Source organism: Cuculus canorus, chromosome 1 (assembly GCF_017976375.1).
Source record: "Cuculus canorus isolate bCucCan1 chromosome 1, bCucCan1.pri, whole genome shotgun sequence".
NCBI classification, from domain to species: Eukaryota; Metazoa; Chordata; class Aves; order Cuculiformes; family Cuculidae; genus Cuculus; species Cuculus canorus.
Genome location: NC_071401.1, coordinates 49,546,446 through 49,561,474, shown reverse-complemented (window position 1 = coordinate 49,561,474; position 15,029 = coordinate 49,546,446). Strand labels below are relative to the sequence as shown.

The following is a 15,029-nucleotide window of genomic DNA, read 5'->3' as shown; positions in this document are numbered from 1 at the left end:
TTAGTTGAAAAAAATCTTAAATATTGCAGAATAAAATAAGAAAGAAATTAGACTCCCAAAGTGACTCCAACAACCATTAAAAAAGAGGTTTTTTTTTTAAAAAAAAAAGCAAAGCACAGAAACAGTGCAAATCTGCATTTGATAATCTTGTATGTGAAACTGGTCTGCCACTCTAACTTCCATTTTCCTTTTACGCAATACTTCACATCAGAGAAAGCAGGGTGACACATAATAGCTTTCCTGTCACTGCTGTTGCTTAATTAGTCGACATCATGTGAAGATTATGATAAAAATAATTGAGTTGAGGCCTTCAGTCTCTGAAGAGAGGCATCAACATACAGGATACTCTCACAAGCTGTTGGCTTCATATACTGTGAATGGAGAAAGGGACACTGAGGAATTGGGCAGAGAAGGACTATACAAGACTTTGATCTCAGACTATAAATGCTACTTTGTCGATAGTACGTGGTTTTAAAAGAATTTATAAAAAATTGCTAACATATCTAAATATATGTAAATTTTAAATGGCATTCCCATAATGTGGCTCTTTTTTTCAGTTATGTCAGTTGGCACACTAAACTTGGAACACTTTTTTTCTGCCATCTTCCCCTGAATATCCAAAGGGAAAAACATGTATGACATGTAATACACAGCTTTGGCATTTAGGAGCAACAGACACACAATTGTGACAAAAAGTCAAAAAAAATCCACCAACAAGACAGTGATAGAAAGTCATTGGTTAAAAATATCTTTCTACAAATGACAATATTCAAAAAATTCCGCAGGCAGTACTTCTTCATCTTGATCCCCAGGGAGAAGGCAGGCTTCTCTCTGATGCTTTATCTTCTTATTTTCAAATACATTAGTTTCTAAGCTGAAAGCAGGCAATTGCTAGGACAAAAATGTATTGTTAATGTTTTCAATACATGAATATGAAACAATCAAACCTCTATTTGAGCACTGATGTTTTCAAATCACTACCTTTAAATTTGCATTAAATTACCAAATATTACTACTTTTCAACCTGGCAAAAGTGTAAGTTGAGAATCATTTTGCAGACATATCAAAACTAAAGGCTTCCACTGAGTTTTCAGATGTGTCACATCTCTGTGTCACTTAATGGGCCACTCATCTTTCATTCTCCACAAGAGGAAGAGTAAGCAGCTGTGGGAAGATAACAGGAGATTGTGAGGAGGAATTGTAAAATATGCTCAAGTGACCTTGCAGCTGGGATGTAGAAAAACACACAAATCATGTTAATCATCGCCTAGTCTTGTGCGCTTAACAAGTAGAAACCTTTATGCTTAGGTAACACAGACTCGTCATAAGCTCAGGGCCATCCCAAAAAAACTTGCTTGAGATTTCTCCCCTGCTGTGAGAAAGATCAAAGCACAGTGGAAACCTACTCAATTTTTCTCTGATAAATACAGGCAAAGTGGCAGATTTGGCACCCACACACTTTTTAGCAAAGACCTAGCTCTGCAGTGTCGGTGTTCCTGTTCACATTTCCTCTGTCCGGGTGCTTTTTCAGAGTTGTCCCAGATAGTGAGGTAACAAATAAATTTATTCTTTTCATTACATCTGTGTCTTTGTGGCTGTTTCTGCATTCTGCCTGCATTTGGCTCACACATTCCAAAAAGAACACCTTTCCTTACCTCACACAAACTAAAGCGACAGATAGAGACACTCTCCCAATAAATTTTTAAGTGAAATACACTTAAAACATAACAACATTCACAAAGTGAAATTCAGAAGTACTTAACAAGTTGCCAGTATCTACAGGACTATATGAAGTCATCAAGTCCAAAAATCTTGCCTTTAGTGGCAATGAAGAATATGCAATCCTGCCAAACATTAAACACTTGGATTACATTTTCCTTTTACATAATCTTTTATCTATATGCATGAGACTGATCAGAACCTAAGTAATCTCTGTTGTTCAAAAAGAAGACACAGGAACCAAGCAATTCAGATTCTCACTGGCGTGACAGAAATATCTTGTTAGACCTGAGGATGTTCTAAGGGTTGGGTTCACATCTATGTGAAGTTTGGATCCAGAAGAGGATCTCGTCTTCTCTTGCCTTGTACTTTCCACTCCTTTCACTTCCCCAGATGACACCACTGATTGAACTTGGTCCGTTTCCAGAATCATGCATAAACACAGTGGCTGCCAGAATCTGTTCATGTAGAGTCCCTCCTTGTGCAGAATTACCCATCAAAAACCTAGTACATTTTCTGAAACTTACATTTTGTCTGAAGGACTGAAAACTCACTTCAGAAACAGTTCTGGGCAACAATGTACTCTTAACTGTACCGATACATTAAAAAGCACTGTTCATGCCATCACACTGAAATGAATTCCCCAAGTGAAGTGAAGGAACTGGGAAGTCAACAATGTATTTTCTCTGATAGCTCTAAGTTTTTCTTCTAATTAACTTCCATCTAAAAGCAGTTTTTTTATTTTGAACAGAAGAAAATAAATGTTCTGGATCATACTGATGGAGTTTCTAGCAGACATTTTATGAAGAGGAATTTTCTTTGTCTTTACGTTGACATTCAAGATTAGTTCCATTTTTCTTACTAATTAGCTTTTCCAAGACATTTGTGTATTCATAACAAACAGAATACTTTCTCTCAGGGCATCAGAAACTTAATCTGTCCAATTTACTTTCAACAGACATTGAAAACAAAGCAGTGTATTTTAACTCAGTGAGAAATTAAGAACTATGTGATGTAAAAATGGAAAAAAGCACAGTGTAAATAAATTCAAAACAGATGGCAATATTAATGAAAAAATCCTTTAAGCCACCTTGTTAATACCTGACAGAACTGTCTGTTCCTATTAAAGTCTGTCTTTCAAAGGAGGTTAAGACATCACATTTATACTAAACTGATTTCTGTATTTACAATACACCACTGACTGATTAGCATTAAATCATTCAGGATATCCTAAACAATCTGAAGGACTTTCCAATCACTTTAACCAGCAGTCTCGTTTGTCACTCAAAAGATTTTTTTATAAACTTTGATCATTCTACAAAGACACAGTCCCTCACAGAACTCTTTATCTTCCTTTTATCTGAAATAAAAAAAAAATCAGTAATGCTAAGCATACAATTACAACACTATGATGATAAACTGTAAGGCCACTAATAACTTTTTAGACTCAAGTTACGCTTGTAACTCTCATCAATAAAATTAACTGTTGAAGCATCTTTTGGATTCTGATCAAAAAGTCCTTAAGAAAAAAATTTAGGTGTTTATTTAAAAATTTCTGGAGAATGTAATTAAAAATAATAATTGTTGTGGTGTATTGCACACTACCAATATAGCCAATGAGAAAAAGAACTCTACAGAATGCTTTTTTAGGACTGGTAACACACAGACTGTCATACATAGTACACAATCATTTCTACCGTATTCCATTTATAGATATGCTGCATGCATATATGGGTACACATGTGTGTAGTATATGTATAAACACATATAGGCATTATAGAACTTGTTAAAAGTGAATATGCATCTCATTCCCACGTAGATTTCAACTTCAGATGTACCTCTAAAGCAGAGTTCAGAAAGGTACTTACTGATGTGTAGAGGAAACCTTCTCCATTTAGGGCTATATACAAGCCAGTCTTTACACCCTGGATAGCAACAACTCGAAGTCCCACTGGTATAAGGTTGAATAATGCTGTGAAGAAAAAGCAGGACCAGATATGAATATGCTATGGTTATTACAATATTCTAAGAAACATAATTAGTAAAAAAAAAAAAAAAGAAAAACATTCCCCGTATAATTTTTCATGATTTTAAAATTAGACTAATACAAGAAAATTTGACTCTAGTAAAGTTAATCCTTAAAATTAAGGTCTAAATATCTCTCTAGCAATACATCCTGCAATGGTTCAGTATTTGGTACAAATGCTAACTAGCAAATATAAAGCACAGCAGACTGTACTGCAATTATTTATGCAACTCTGCAGACACGGGTATCTCAGCCAATCTGAAAAGAGTTGGAGCCCAAAAGTTCCTTTATCACTGTAGACTTGTCATAAGGGTAATACTTGTGAGATAACCTGAAGAAAATGTCTCTCATTCTAGCAAGTAGCTTTTTATCTTCTTAGATATTGTAATGGTTTTGGATAGGACGTACTCTTATTAAGAATGCTTTCAAGGGATCTGTGATTTGAAAACAAGATTTTTTTTGCTTTTGTGAATTATATACTTGATGCAAGCATGGATGGATTTGATGGATGGATGGTACAGTGGATAGGAAATTGGTTGGATGGTCATATTCAGAGAGCAGTGGTCAATGGCTTGATGTCTAGATGGCAATCAGTGACAGGTGGTGTCACTCAGGGGTCTATACTGGGACCAGTGCTGTTTAATATCTTCATCAACGATATAGACAGTGAGATTGAGTGCACTCTCAGCAAGTTTGCAGATGACACCAAGCTGGGTGGTGCACTTGCCATACTGAAAAGACAGGATGTCATCCAGAGGGACCTGGACAAGCTGGAGAAGTGGGTCTGTGGGAATCTCATGAAGTTCAACAAGGCCAAGTGCAAGGTCCTATACCTAGGTCAGGGCAATCCACAGTTTCAATACAGGATGGAGGATGATGTGAGTAAGACCAGCCCTGCAGAGAAAGACTTGTGAGTGCTGACTGAAGAGAAGTTGGACATGTACCAATAATGTGTGCTTACAGCTCAGAAGACCAACTGCATCCTGGGCTGCATCAAAAGAAGCTTGGCCAGCAGGTCAAGGGAGGTGATTCTGCCCCTCTGTTCGGCTCTTGTGAGACCCTACCTGGAGTATTGTGTCCAGTTCTGGAATCATCAACATAAGAAGGGTATGGGACTGTTGGAATGGGTCCAGAGGAGGGCTACAAGGATGATCAGAGGGCTGGAGCACCTCCCATACGAGGACAGGCTGAGAGAGTTTGGCTTGTTCAGCCTTGAGAAGAGAGGGCTCCGAAAAGACCTTCCAGAAACTGAACGGGTTAAACAAGAAAGCTGGGGAGGGACTTTTTACAAAGGCATGTAGATATAGGACTAAGGGGAATGGCTATAAATTGGAGAGAGGAAGATTTAAACTAGACATCAGGAGGAAATTCTTCACAATGAGGGTAGCGAGGCACTGGCACAGGTTGCCCAGGGAAGTTGTGGATGTCCCATCCCTGGAGGTGTTCAAGGCCAGGTTGGATGTGGCCTTGAGCAGCCTGATCTAGCGGGAGGTGTCTCTGCCCATGGCAGGGGGGCTTGGAGTTAGATGATCTTTAAGATGCCTTTCAAATCAAAACATTTACGATTCTGTCAAAAACCCAGCTAGTAGCACATACCCTAGCGATGGTATACACCTCTGTAACAACAAAAACAGCCACGGTATACACTTCTGTAACAATAACACCAGCCACAGCTTTCATTACTGTCTGAAAAAAGACCAGTGTGAAGAGCAGAAGTTTACCAACCTCACCATAGAACAACAAAAGAAAAAGTGATAGAAGTAGGAGACACAGACCAGTTCTTCTAAAAATTATGCCAGCACACCCCTATGCTAAGTTTACTGACTCATACTAGGAAATCAGATGCAAAGCACACATCAAACAGTCTCAGAAGAAAAGATGTGGATGAGCCAGAGCTCAAGCTAAGCGGTTTTCCACTGTGAATGAGTCACAGATTCACAAGTACCTGGAAGAAAACCAAAAGCTCAACCTGTGTGTTCAACATAGGCAGCGAGAATCATGGTTCCAGGAGCCAGTTTCCAGGAACACAGTAACGCCTTCAGTGAGTTCCTCAAAATTTAGGAAGGGCATCCATAGGTGTGACCAGAAAATGTACCCTATGAGGCTGTCTGCAATCACAGTGCCAGGGTTAAAGCCCAAATCAAGAGAAGAAGGATCATGTAGTTGCAGTGGACAAGCACATTTTCTCAAGGTATGAAAAATCCTGGTTGGTCAAAGGACACAAAACTACAGATGGTTTATGATGAAAATGATCAAATCTTTAAAATGAGAAAAAGCAAAGGCTGACTATTAGAATTTAAAGATAGAATTGGATAGAAAAAAAAAAAGTGGGTTTCCTTCAACATTTTCATGCAGGAAAAGAATATGTAACATATGATCTTTTTAGCACAAAGCTCATATAAAGCTGGGAATTGTAGCAGAGCACTTTCTAGATCTGTAGAAAGAAAAATATATTCAAAGGAGCTCTGGAAGAACAGAAAATAAATTGATGGATTTACCAATAAGGATAAAAGTTATGACATTAGACAAGAATTAGCACAAATATATAGCGTTTTCTTTTATGCCGTGTTCAAAAGTCTTCATCACAATAGGATCTTACTAGGTTGTGAACTAGAAATATGTGTACAGACAAGTTTCCCTCTCTATTCTACAAAAGATAAATTTAAACCAGTGAAATATGGCACTCATGGACAAGACATGCTAAGAGTATAAAAGGTAAACACTGCATGACTTGAGGGCTTTCAAATGTTCGATATAATTTGGAAGTTAAGAAAGCAACCAGCCATTACTCTCAAATGAAACAATGAAAAACCAGCAAAATCACTATTGTGGGTGAGGGAGAGGGAGTCTGTCACAGCAAAGTTAGGTTTCAGATGGCAGCTGTTTGCTTTTTTTCTAAAAGAAAAGAAATTCCAAGTGGAAACCTGAGTATGAACACCATGCTAGATGGAGGATAGCAACAACCAAAGGGACACCAGGAAGGAAAAATAAAAAATACTTGTGAAAAGAAAAGAGGTGAACACAGAAGACAAGTCAGTCATGGAAAACTGTTAATGAAAATAAACTTCAAATCGTAGTGGTTCAGTCAAACTTCTGGAATGCAGCTATAATTTGCTTTACTACTAACAAAAATAAAGCAACAAAGCTAGAAAAAACCAGTCACCACTGAAGGAGAATTAGACGCCTCTAACGTGGTGGTGTTTTATAGGACCTATAAAATTACTAGAGTGCTTTATAGTTGCTGGTACATTTAGAAAGCACTGAGAAGAAGATATAATGTATCTTTTACTGCCACCAAGTTTTAATCAGAGATTGCCAGAGCTTCTGTAATTAGTCTAAGACCATAAAATTTTAGAGTGTGATTTGAAATGTTGTAATTCTGCACATATCGAATATTCAGTAACTTCCACAAAATTGTTCAAGTGAAACTAGGGAGGCCAGTTTACATTCAATTATTGATTGATAAATGTTCAGCGATGTGCTTGATATTGAGATCTGCAAAACACGCACCAGTAAGGCACAGCACATTTTTTTTTTTAACATACTCTGAAGCTGGCCAAAGGAAATTTTATTTTCTCCAGAACCTGGCTGTGCAGAACTCTTCACTGAGCAGGACTTCTGTGCCCAATTACATATTTACAAGCTTTCTAGGATTCACCTGTGCTATCCCCAACTCTAATAAGAACCTGCCTTGAGAAAAGCAGAAAGTACCCCAGAGATTTCTGGCATTTCAGGTCTGCACAAAACTATCCCATATTTGAGGGGGATGTGAAAAAAACCCACAAAACATGCCTCCAACTTCCCTCTGTCTTTAAGATAATTATCAAATTAAAGAAAAAACTAAGTGGGGAGTTAGGTCCCTGAAAATCTTTAGGTACCTAAACCCAGCCCATTGAGTCCATAGATGAGTTGAGACAGGGAGAACTCTGGAATCAGTTAGAAACACACAGGTCTGTGGGGCCAGATGAGATCCACCTGGGTGTACTGCAGGAACTGGCAGAAGTGCTCACCAAGCCATTTTCCGACATTTATCAGCAGTGTTGGTTAACCAGGGAAGTTCAGTAGACTGGAGGTTACTAAATGTGATGCCCATCTACATGAAAGGCCAGAAGGAGGATCTGGGGAAACACAGGTCTGTCAATCTGACCTCTGTGCCGGAGAAGGTGAGGGAGCAGATTATCTGGAGTGCCACCATACAGCAGGCACGGGACAATCAGGTGATCAGGCCCAGTTAGCATTTGTTTAGAAAAGTCAGGTCCTGCTTGACTAATCTAACCTCCTTCTATAATAAGGTGACCTTCCTAGTGAATTACAGAAAGGATGTGGATGTTGCCTACCTACACCTTTTCCTACAGCATTCGTCTAGAGAAAGTGGCTGCTCATGGCTTGGATAGATGTAATCTTCACTGGGTAAAAACTGGATTGGATGGCCAGGCCCAAAGAGTTGTACTGAACAGAATTAAATCCAGTTGGCAGCCAGTCACAAGTGGTGTTCCCCAGGGCTCAGTTCTGGGGCTGGTTCTGTTCAATATCTTTATCAATGCTGTGCAATGATCTGAGGGGATCAAGTGCACCCTCAGTAAACTTGCAGACAACACCATGTTCAGCAGGAGTGATGATCTGCTTTAGGGAAGAAAGGATCTACAGAGGCTGGATAGATGGGTTGAGGTCAGTTGTATGAGGTTCAACAAAGCCAAGTGTCGAGTCCTACACTTGGGTCACAACAACCCCTTGCAATGCTGAAGGTTTGGGGAAGAGTGTCTGGAAAGTTGTCTGCTGGTAAAGGACCTCGGGATCTTTGTTGATAGCTGGCTGAATATAACCCAGCAGTATGCCCAGGTGGCCAAGAAGGCCAATAGGATCCTGGTTTGGATCAGAAATAGTCTGGCCAGTGGGACTACAGTAGTGATTGCTGCCATGTACACAGCACTGGTGAGGCTGCACCTTGAATACTGTGTTCAGTGGTGGGCTCCTTGCTAAATGAAAGACATTGAGGTGCTGGAGCATGTCCAAAGAAGGGCAATGACATCAGTTAAATATTTAGAGTGCAAGGCTTATGAGAAGCCGCTGAGAGAACTGTAGATGTTTAGGCTGATAAAGGGAGGCTCAGGGGAGACCTTATTGCTCTCTACAACTATCTGAAACAAGGCTATATTAAGGTGAGTCTTGTTTTCTTCACCCAAGCAACAGGTGACAGGACAAGAGGAAATGGCCTCAAGTTGCACCAGGGAAGGTTTAGACTGCATATTTCTTCACAAAAAAGTGTTGTCAAGAATTGGAACAGGCTGCCCAGGGGTACCTAGAGGTATGTAAAAGACATGTAGACATGGTGCTTAGGGACATGGCATAGTAGTGGACTTGGCAGTTTTAGGTTAATGATTGGACTGGATGATCTTAAAGGCCTTTTCCAAGCTAAATGATTCTATGATTCTATGAACAGCCCAAGAAATAGAATTCTACCCGAAGCTCAGTACTTTTATGCTGCACGCTCAAGTATAAATCCTCGCAAATCTAACTGCAAATAAAATGTGAGAACATCAGGGAAATAAAGTGAAGCAATCAGCAAAATTATGTGAGTAAAACACTTTCTCCTTTTCAGTGCTGAGCCTGTGTGTGTTCCCTTAGCTCTGCTTTGTATTCTGTCTAAATCACAACTGTAAAGCACACAGTTTCTCTTTCTTCTCCTATGCCTGCAAGCCTACTCCTACTACACACAAGAACAGAAAATGAAGGTGGGCAGTTAACAGCAACTACTGGCATGAAAATAGCTTTTCGTTTAGGTGTTACAGAGGGGATTTGTAGAAATAAATTTGAGTTGGACTCTAATCCTAAGTTTTAGCCAAAGTTATAGTCCACATTTTACTAAGCAATAACTCTTTCCTTAAGTAAAACACAAAACTACAACATTTATTTTTCCTTTTTTTTTCTTGTAATACCATCACAGTATATTAACTGGAAATCTGAAATGCCTGAAATCAGATATTTCCATATCCTTGTGAAAGTCTGTTTAGGTACAATTGACCTGTAGCTACAAGAAAACTGCCATTACAGATCACTGTCTTTCTCAAGAAGCTTGCTAGAGACCAGTTGCTCAAGGCTTATAAACTTGCTGTAAGCTTTGCATGTGCACTGCCCTGGTGTCACCTCACAAAACTTCCCACAAAATCTGCAATCAGACCAAGGCAACAATTTATTTACCTCCACCCATAGGCCTACAGGCAAAAATAATGACTCCATCAGAACATCTTTTAGATTGGCAATGACTGCAGGGAGGTTGTTTCAGGGATCAGTCCATCCATTTCTTATGGAGCAAACCCACCCTACTTGCCTCATCTTACAGAAAACATAATTAAACATACTTTTTAGTGTGGCTGAATGTGGCCTCCATTAATACTGTCACACTAACTAAGATTATACTGATGGGAGAAACAGGCTTACTTAACTCCCAAAGGTGACGTAAGTAGGTGACTGTGTAATTCTTTGAAGACAAACTGCAGTAAAAAAGTGTAAAAATCAGACTACAAATTTCAGTTCAGTAATCCAATTTTAACAGCGCAGGTGTTGTTTTTTAATCTTCATGTGCTTTATTTCAGTCTAATTACCTCCTTTACATTACAAGGGTGCTGTGAAGATTATCTTATTAATATCTTCAAATCAAAATGTGATAGTGGTAGATACTTTAGAAAGACGTTAAAAGTTAATACTTCCGTATTTAACTTGGAAGATATAAATAGAGCACTAGGAACATGTACTAAAAGATGAGAATAAATGACTGTTAAATGGTTACATGATTTTTTGAACACGAGCTCTTTCAGGTATCAAGTGCCATGAAGGAAGTAAAACATGTTGCTGCATAATTAAGCAAGAGATGTGCACAGCACAGACAAACCAATGTTGCTTGGGTAATCTTAACTTTGGCATTTACCAGTTTATAAAACAGGGCTACAAATGAGCAATGCTCTTTTAATCTGTTTTAAACATAATTCTAATTTCACAAGGGGCACAGATAGCAACATTTAAGCATTAAAAATCATGTTTATCACCAGTTAAGGAAAGTATAATTTATGTTGAATTTTATTTCAGTGTTTGTTGGCTGAGATACACTTTTCAGGTGAATCAAAGTCATAGGGCTAAGACATTCTGGATTCCAGTTTCAGAAAGTAAAGAATCAGAATCTCCTGCTTCCCAAATCAGGCTAGTCTTCCAACTAAACCTACCCTTCATTTAAGAGGCAAAATTTTGAAGATAGATCAAAGCCTGAAAATTAGCCATTTCAGGTGGGGAAGGGGACAGAAGTGGAATGTAATGCTTTGTTGCCATGAGTTGAACATAGAAATCTCTTCTGTTTCTTGAATGTTTCTTTGTAGTACCTTGTGTTTCCTAAGCAATAATGGTGAGGTCCATGGAGAACGCTAAATCAAGTTCCATTCACACTAATGCCGAGAACTACTGTAAATTCCAGGAAAATCAGAGCTAGAGGGACAACTATGCTGAGTAGGGCCTCAGTTACTCAGTCTACAGCTTTAACCACAGTCACTCCTGCTTTCACTACAAGCAAGCTGCAAAAATAAACCAGAAACTGTAAAGTATTAAAGGAAGTAAAAAAGAGAGAAACAGCTAAAAAAAGAGAAGCAATTTAATAGAGCCATTTTCCACATGCCACTGAGAGTTTGGCAAAAATACAGACTGTACACAGAAGATGTATTAAGCTATCAGCCTTGGTCTGGTGATGTGACTTAAGGAAACTCAGCACCATTAACCAACAGGTGCATCAATTCATACTCTGTCACAAAACATCACTAACTCAGAAAAGATATAAAAAGAATTACCGTAATGAACTGAAACCCATTACAATATTTAGGCTGGGTCCTAATAGCATGTCCATCAACACAAGCAGCCAAAAGTACATTCAGGGATGCAATTACAAGCAGTCGTATCTTTCTTCCTCTTTCATGCAAGGGTTTGTGCACAGCAATAAACTAAAAATCTTGCCATCTGTCTCTGCAGATCCTAGCCTTTAGTCAAACTGAAGGCAAGTTGGGACAATGGCTTACACTACAGCAGCTGACCAAAACCACTGATAAAACTCATTTTGATTTCAGTTAGAAGCAAAAAGCCACATTAAAGAGACTACCAAGAAGCTTTAAAGACAACAAAAAAATGGATGTGAACAGAAGATCTCAATTTGAAAAGGCTACCTCTTAATCTTACTTTGTGCTACTTCTCTATAACATTGTGACTCCAAGTGTCTAACTTGTGTTTACTGACATACGTATAAAATAAGTAGAAAATTATAGATGCACTTGAGAAAATTTTAACTTCAAGGAGTCCTCTAACTGCTTGATAGAGAATAAATTGCAACAGCACAAAAAGTTCCAGCATGACTAAGCTTCAAAGAGCTTTCCTACTGAAAACACTTCTCTGTCCCTCGCTATTCACTAGTTCCACGACACTCAGCCACTCGGGTGTTCCATTGTGAGGAGGACTGTTTTAAGAGTGACAGTGAATAGTGCAGAAGATGGGTGGAAGGCTGGCAGAGATGCACATCCTTCTTCCTTATTTCCTCCACTTTTATGAAACAAACTTTAAATTTAAGTCATACTCACTATCAAAGTAAATGTACCATCTGTCCTATTGATAGCTAATACATATCCATCTTTTTGCCCACAGGGTGCATTAAATAGGCAGCTTGCAAGCTTCATGGTCAGAAGCAGGATTTTCCCCCTCCCAAGCAGACCCTGGCAGGATGGGACCATGCCTCTTCCTCTGGCAGCTGCCAAAACCTTCTTAACAGACACAAATTATCCTGATAAGGAGCTCACAAAATAAAAGATCAAAGACTAGGACTTCTATCCATGAGATTATTTTTTTTCTAAAGGAAAAAGGAAACCCCAGATATATTACAATTAAGAAAAGCGATAAGAAACACAGAGTTCATCAGGAAATGGAAGGAAACAGGATGGAAAGGGAAAAGAAATGAGGAAAAAGACTGAAAGCACAAAAGAAACAGACACATACTCATATATTCATGAATATACCAAATGGGTCAATCTTCTCAGCTCTCCATACAGTGATGATAGATATGCACTAGCAAAATATAAACTGGTGATTGTATATTTTTCTGGCAATCACATTAATTTTACATTCATGTGTTCTAACCTGTCTTTACTAAACAATATTGTAAGATGGGACTAGTGATGAAACAGTGCATAACTCCAGCTAAAGAGAGGAAAAAAAGAAAGGGAAAATGACATGATAGACAAAAAGAAAAGATGATTTGTAAAGCTGACAAGAGCAAAAAGAAGAAAGGCGCTCTGGTCTAGCTTTGCAAAGATTCAAAATCCATCAAGTTCTAAGATGTTAAAAAAAACAGATTTAGCATTAAAATATTCCAAAGTTGTTGTAGTCATACACACCTCCTCACTGAAGCTGAAAATAAGAGAGAGATTGGCAGAGAGGGAAGGAGAGGGAGAAAGAGATATATGTTCGCACTTTTAAGACACATTTCTCGGACCTCATATAGGCAAACCTTCAATAAAAAGCAATAATGATTTTGTCTGTAGAAAGTCTTAATATCTAGCCTAGTACAGAAGTGGGCATGAGAGATGGACACACTAAGGGAAGAACAAAAGTAAGGAACAGCAGAAAAAAAACACTGGGAAAACAGGCAGGGAGATAAATATACATCAAAATATATTAATCCTTTATTAATCTGAATTCTAAAAAAATCAGACAATAAAAGATGATCATGCTACCTACTGATGAAATGTGTTAAAAATTACAGCCATGCATTAACAGATAAAACAAGGACCTAACCAGGGAAAAGTAGAAACCTCAAATCACTTAATTTCTATAGCCTAATTCCATTATTTCTGAGGAGTCTAAAGGCTTATTTATATATACATAGCAAACAGATCAATCTTTTGTATTAAAAATCCTTAAAATAGACCTCAAGATCACATAGAAATATGTTACTTAAATATTCCATTATCATTAAACTAACAAAATACAAATGTTCTCTGCTAAATTGAAAATCAACTGTTTCTAGAGTAATAATAAGTTTACTTAATTATCATTTGCTGCTGAAGTTATCAAACTTATATATGTTCATTGAATGAAAATATATGGCAGTGTCATAGGAAAAGAGCATGAAAACAGTGACACACGGCCTTTCAAGATAACTTTTGTTTGGAATATTTTTGAAAACTGCCACTGTCACAGTCCATACACTGGCAGAAATTCTCTTTAAACCACTGGAACTCTTGCCAGTTTAAGGACTATAGAATCTTTAGCCCCAGATCAGCAAGCTTTTTCAGTATATGCTTTAAGCAGGACTTTGACAATTAGAGATACACTTATTTGCTTTGCTGAATCAGGGTCTAGATAATCAAATTTTCCAAAGATTTTTTGGTTCCTTTTTTTGTTATTATTTATTTGAAGATAAGAAATGTATGTTAAATATACAGTTAAATATATTTATTAAATATTTTAATATATTTTTACCATTTTTATAAATTACCAGAAGACAACCATTGGCCTATATACCTCACTTCTGAGGTTCATTGGCACTTACACCTTTCCCTTCAGCGGGAATACATTTAGGCCAATGTCCTGCACAAGACGTGCTGGCAGTCATTAGGCTTCAAATGGACAGAACCCTCCTCCTTTTGACAAAACACATTCAGAAACCCTCCAAAGGCATTAACACTGTGTCTCCGCATACACACTCAAGCGATGCAATTTGTGTGTGTAATTAAGACATTCCCTTGGGGCAGTCACTTACTAGAATTACTGCTGTCATCCTTGGTTCCATCGAGACTTCCATCGGGGTGCATTTGCAAGTAGTAGCCTTGCCTGCAATATAACCTGGTCACTATACCCTTGAGCTGGGGATCTGAAAGACAAACATATTTTGTCACTAGCCTCAAAACTTTTTCCAAGAGTTATCCCTACTTCTCTAACTGTAGGAGGAAGTTTGGTGAAGCAGCATTGCCGTCTTAAAAGTACTACAACAAGATGATCTTGATGGAGATGGAGAAAAATCTCACCACAGAGCATTATATTAGGCCAGTTGCATGTCCAGTTCCCTGCCTCCAACATCTTTCATTATAATTAATAGAGGTTAAACACAGAAAAAAAGATCACCTCCCAAACACCCACAGATGAAGTCTTAAACTAGATTAAGCCCTGTAAAAAATTTTAGATGTCAGCAACAAGTGTAGAGCCTTACAGAAACTAACAAATCATTAAAAAAAGCCTACTCATTTCATACACGTAACTTACT

General features: G+C 38.1%; 1 protein-coding gene across 5 annotated transcripts in view; it reads right to left on the bottom strand.

Annotated features, from left to right (window-relative positions):
- The window catches only part of FGF14 (fibroblast growth factor 14), a 402,889-nt gene that overhangs the window by 88,965 nt on the left and 298,895 nt on the right, over positions 1-15,029 (bottom strand). For 4 of the 5 annotated variants that reach the window (XM_009565109.2, XM_054082930.1, XM_054082920.1 and 1 more), the window contains 2 exons: positions 14,529-14,639; positions 3,588-3,691 (listed from right to left, as the gene is read on the bottom strand). In XM_009565109.2, coding sequence (XP_009563404.1) covers positions 3,588-3,691; positions 14,529-14,639 — 215 coding nt within the window. The remainder of the gene's footprint in view (positions 1-3,587; positions 3,692-14,528; positions 14,640-15,029) is intronic. The other variant, XM_054082912.1, reaches the window with a different exon arrangement.